Source organism: Hevea brasiliensis, chromosome 16, assembly GCF_030052815.1.
Source record: "Hevea brasiliensis isolate MT/VB/25A 57/8 chromosome 16, ASM3005281v1, whole genome shotgun sequence".
Lineage (NCBI taxonomy): Eukaryota > Viridiplantae > Streptophyta > Magnoliopsida > Malpighiales > Euphorbiaceae > Hevea > Hevea brasiliensis.
In genome coordinates, this window is record NC_079508.1 from 64,014,663 (window position 1) to 64,020,672 (window position 6,010).

Consider the following 6,010-nt stretch of genomic DNA (forward strand, 5'->3'; position numbering starts at 1 on the left):
AATAGATGTAAAGACTTGAAAGGTAATTTTTAACTTTTAGGAAAAATATTGTATTAATTATATAAAAGAATGTAAATTGTGTATTTTGACGATTTTATATAAAAATGTAGATTAATTTTATATTAATTGACTATAATATAATATTAATTTTTGCTTAATTATTTTAATTTTATTTATGATTTGTGTCAGTTTAACTATTTAAAAAAATAATTTGTTTTGATTTTATTATATTTAATAGAGTGAGAAAAGTAAAATAAGAATTAAAATAATAAAATTTATGAATGAGACCAATAATAATTAAAATAAGCAATATAAATAATAAATCAAATTAAAAGATGATTTAAGAGTAATTAGATGAAGAGATAATGCTTAATGAGAAAAAAAATATTTGTTCTGTAAAAAATTTAAATCAAATTTAATTAAGTCATTAAATTATTGTTAATTTAAAAAAAATTAATTAAAATTTTTGATGTTGCTACTTAATAATAATAATAATAACAATAATATAATTCTTTATTTTTTATGATTTAATGAAATATTAAACATCTTGAGTAAATATTAAATATCATTATAATCAATGTGTAAAAATATTATATTAAATGATTTTGATTTTCCTTCAAAATAAACATGGGTCTTAATTAAGTAATTAAGAAATTGATGATAATTATATTTAATAATTATATATTATAACTATTTAGTAAGTAGAAAAATGTTGAAATTTTTCTTATTTTTAAAAAAATTAAAAATTAATGGATATATTACTTTAATAATTAAAAAATTTCAACCATTAATTTCTTATAAAAATTCAAATACCTCCTGATACTTTGTTATAATTTAAAATAAATATTTTAAAAGAAATTAAACTTTTAATTATGACAATAATACTAGAATTATGACAATATTCATTTAATTTTAAAATTAAAGTGTTGGGTTAGCAAATAATTAATAATTAAATATTAAATTTAATTATAATAAATGTGTTTAAAAATATTTCATTAAATAATTTTGATTTTTCTTAAAAATAAACGTGGATCATGATTTTCTTTTAAAGGGAAATTTGACATCTATAAATATTGTTTAAAATTACCACTTAACATAAATGTAATAGATTTGAAAGTCTATGTGGCAACATCAATGAAAACCTATTTGTTATATATATATTAAAAATACAATATCACAAATTAATAGTTAATTTTATTTAAATTAATGGTCATTAGTGACCTTTTATTATTATTTTCATTGTTGTCGTCTTCTAAATTATTTTTTATTTAAAATTATTATTATTATTATTATTATTATTATTATTATTATAATAGATTGTGAGATGTGAAAAATAATATTTTTTATAAATAAATTTATAAAAAAATATATAAATAATTTTTAAATATCACATTTAATCGTAAAAAGTATTAATTTTTAAAAATTAAATTTTTTAAAAAATAATAATTTAAATAATAAATATTAAAATAGTAATATAGATAATAATAATTAAAAAAATAAATAATAATTAATATAAAAAAAATTATTTATAAAAAGTGACAATCTTTACAAGTAAATTGACGGTAGTATTCTTTTGAAAATATCTCCTTACTTTATTTATATATATATATATATATATATATATATATATATATATATATATATATACATTTTTCTCCTCTTATGGCCGCTACTTCTTACAAATAACTCGCATTTTTTTTTTTTAAACTAACTTATTATTTTTATATGGTACGAAGCACTTGGTTCTGTATATAGAGATATGCTGATTTAAAAAAAAAAATTACAATTTTTGTTCAATCATTAAACATTTTTTTTTTAAACTACCAATTTGTGTCCAATTTAAGTCACATGCAAAAATTGTTAAAATTTTTGTCAATAAAAATATCAATTATTTGCTAGTCTAGTCTTTTAATTTTGCTCAGTGCTGATTAATACGTCGAAAGGGAATCTACGCAGTACGCAGGACTTAACCTCTTGCCACCTGCAGACGTGTAGAATTTCATACAATTTCAATTCAATCCATCTCTTTTATCTCATTTTTAAAATGAAAAAAATTCAATTTTTTAACTTTATATATTTTAAATATTTTTCATTTAAAAAATTAAAATTAATGTATAATTATGTAAACTTTTTTTTTTTTTAACCTTTTTCTTACCAATGATGGCCATAAATGAATCCCGTGGGATTGGAAAGGAGCAACAATAAAAAAGATGCTTATGAGGGTGATTTACGAAGATTTCATGCTCAAGATTTCTAAAGCCTCGCCCACTTAAAGCAGATATCAATTCCCCGCCAAGCTCAACGGGCGGCCAAAGGTTCTCTGCTGGTCATCTCAATAACAAATCTTGTTTATACCGTAAAACATCCTTGTTCCCTAATCAAATGCTCAAAAACCATGCATAACAAAAAGCCCATCGTATCTGCATTTCCAACTACAAAAATATTCATTCTCCCACCACAATGTAAACAAGAGAAAATGGTCAAATATCTTAACTACTCCATCTATGCCAAACTAGTACATAAAAACAACCCATATGATCAAAATAACAAATGCAAAATTCATTATCACAAGTTCCTTTCTGATTATAACTCTCTTACACTATTAGAAGGCTCAAGACATTCTCTGTGCGGCCTCCTTAGCTAAGAGCTTCTCCTTAGCTTTGGTCTTTGCTTGAGATTTGGAGCCCATGATGCCACCACCCCACCTCTTGCGGTGCTCATCAAACTTGTCATTGAAGTTGGCCTAAATTTAAATGAAGGAAACAAGAGTGATAGTTTAGGGGGAAATCACAAATAGGCAGACCATGTGAAGAACAACAGTAATGCTGTTCAAGAAACATTGGCTTTAAAATCAGGACAGCTTTTGAGTCTTCCATGATAATAAATTCACATAAAACCAAATCTTTAATTATGAGGATTGTTAAATATCAAATCAAACAATCATGAAAAATGCCCCAAGGGCATGATATAAATAAATGATGTATTTGTAGAACAAAGTCACACAGATGCGCTATTTATTACCTTGACTGCTTCCAAAATCTTGCTAAATTCCAATTTATCTTCATTCTTCACAGATGTAAGGCATAAAGCTGCAGCTGTTTTCTTGTGAACAATCTGTTTATTTTATTTTTAATCACAAATATTCAGAAGACAATGAATTATCAATTTTCCAAACAAAACTAAATAAAAAAAAAAGCATTAAATGGATGGAATAACCGAATAAGTGCAGAAAGCTCACAGCTCCAAGTCGTGACTTGCCCTTCACAATTGCATAAGGGACCTCCATTTTACGGCACAAAGCAGGCAACCAAACAACAAGCTCAATTGGATCAACATCATGTGCAATAACCACTAATTGGGCTTTGTTCTGCATGGAGTTTGTTTATGAGAAAAAAATTTTAACCTATGCATAATTAACACCATATGCAGACAAGTGCTGATCATTCAGTAGTTATAATAAATACCTGCTCAATGAGGTAAGTAACGTGGTTAAGACCATATTTAACAACAATGGGTTTCTTTGATTCAACAGTTTTACCCTCAGCTTCAGCTTGTGCCCTTTTAAGAAGCCTTTCCTTCTTAGCTGCCTTGTCCTCAGGTCTATATTTGAGAAGCAATTTGAAGAGTTGTGTAGCTGTAACATAAAACAACAACAAAAATAAGTTGGACAAGTTGATATCAGAAAACATCATCCATAGTACCATGATATAATGAAACATACATTATTCCAGAAAAAAAAAATACAATATTGACCATGTTTACACAGGATCCTCATGCACAGTAACACAGGCCTTGAAATAAAACAAAAGTTATGAGTTTCTAGAATAGTAATAGAAATCTTACCAAGGTTCTTGTCTAGTGTTTTTGTGAACTGGTTAACAGCAGGAGGAACCTTCAAACGTTGCTTCAGAATCCTCCTTTGTCTCTGAATACGAACAACATGAGGCCACTTGACAAACCTAGTCAAGTCCTTCTTTGGTGGGAGTGCACCCCCAATTCCGAACTGCTTTGTTCGCTTCTCAAACAAAGGATTCACAACCTTTTCCTGCAGTTATCAAGTTAATACATTAAATCAGTGTACTTACAAAACAAAAACATATCAACCTACAAATTGAATAGAAAACTGAATTTCCACAGTTGAAATAAAACGAGTAACTACACAAAACTTCTGAAAGTTTGTGTACAGTTTGTTTTGTTCCAAGTGCCAAAGAAAGATTACTAAATAAAATAAAAAAAGAGTGCACTACCTAAATAAACCAATTATGCAGATGGCATTAAAGAATCTACAGATTGGGTCATGCTGGGATAAGTTTAAACATTGCAATAATTCCACATAATTTGATAACTTGATTGAGCGTGCAAAAGATTACTTACAGGTTTCTTCTTTGCCAAAACTGGGGCCTTGACAACTTTTTTGGGACCCTGTAAAAAATATGAAAGTTTGAGAGATATACGTATAAAAAAATTTAAAATAATAATAAACAAAAAAACAGAAGAACAAACAAACAAAGGAAAACAACTAAATGGACCTTCTATACAGTCATTCAACTCGGAAGAACAATACGCCATGAAAAAATGTCAGCATAACTTTAAATGTTTCCAGTGTTTATACATTCAACTATTTTATCATGATAACCATTTTTCAACTTCTCAAAATGCACAATAAACACTGAGAGGCGTCCAGGAGTAAAATATAGATGTAATCATTATTCCCACAAAATAATCAAATCCTTCTACCTTTACTAAAATTGTAGGATAATACCACAGAATTTCAGCTCCTCAAGCAAGTTTGAAACTAAATATTTACAAATAAGATGGCAACAAAGTTCCGTATGGCACAATGAGCAGAAAGTAATCCTTCTGCTACCTCAAACACTTACTTTTCAAAAATGACTTCAACAAATACAGGACAAAACTACCCAGATGACTTAAACGATTTTCCAATATCATAAAAATTCAAAGATTCATCATCAATAAAAAGCATTAAAAATCCAAAACAGAGTTACGAAATGGGAAACAAATTTGAATCATTGAATAAGAAGGTGGGCTAACTATACAACATTGAGTATGACACGTATATTCAATAAGCAAATCGAATAAGGTACCATGTGGGAGAAGAGATGCCCAGAAAACCCTAGCTGTCGTTGGAAGAAAGGGCGTGTAATAGAAGAAGAAAACGAAGCGGCAGCTATTGAGGGCTTTTATTTCTCTGCGCAGTAGACAGTAGCCCTAATTGTGTTTTGCAACTCTAGTCCTTCTTCTTTTACTTATTTTCTTTTTGTCTGTGTTTGTTTTTCATTTTCATTTTTTTAACCCTACAAGTACATATTTAATATAATTATTTAATTTAATTATTATAAAAATATTATTTATTTATTTATTTAATTTAATTGTTATAAAAATATTAATTAATCAATATAGAATTCTAACAGAATAAAATCTAGAATGCTAATTTAATTGGAAGTCTATATACTAAAATCACATATCTGTTGTTTGTATTTATAAAATATAATTAAATTATTGGAAATACTATTTTAATAATAAGAAATCTACCCACTAATATTACGAATTTTTTATTTGTATTTTATAAAATATAATTAAAGTATTAATGAAAAACTAAATAAGATTAATTAAAAATTCAATAAAAGCCAAATTAATTAACATATTTTACATAAAAAATTACTAAAAACGGTAAGACTAATATTAATAACTTATCAATTAATTTGTTTAACAAATTAATAGGTTTCTTCAAATTTATAGTTAAATAAAATGAATCTATATATATATATATATATATATATATATATATATATATATATAAGCTAGTAAGATATTTATAATATAAAAATTGTGATTTTAATGATTCATGATTATTGCTTCTTATAAATTTATATTATAAAAAATTAAGAAAATAATTGAAAAAAATATGTAAATATTGATGATAAAATAATTTAATATAATAAAATTTTATCAAAAAATTATTAAGTTAAAGAGAGTAAAAATAAATTAG

At 25.5% G+C, this 6,010-nt stretch overlaps 1 protein-coding gene across 1 annotated transcript; it reads right to left on the bottom strand.

Moving 5' to 3' along the window:
- Nucleotides 1-2,400: 2,400 nt before the first annotated feature.
- Nucleotides 2,401-5,236, bottom strand: LOC110672370 (60S ribosomal protein L7a-2). The gene is made up of 7 exons (XM_021835133.2): nt 5,106-5,236; nt 4,375-4,422; nt 3,844-4,045; nt 3,465-3,634; nt 3,239-3,367; nt 3,022-3,114; nt 2,401-2,743 (listed from the first exon to the last, which is right to left on the bottom strand). The coding sequence occupies exons 1-7, from the start codon at nt 5,106-5,108 to the stop codon at nt 2,612-2,614; spliced, it is 777 nt and encodes a 258-aa protein (XP_021690825.1). The 5' UTR covers nt 5,109-5,236; the 3' UTR covers nt 2,401-2,611.
- Nucleotides 5,237-6,010: the final 774 nt, after the last annotated feature.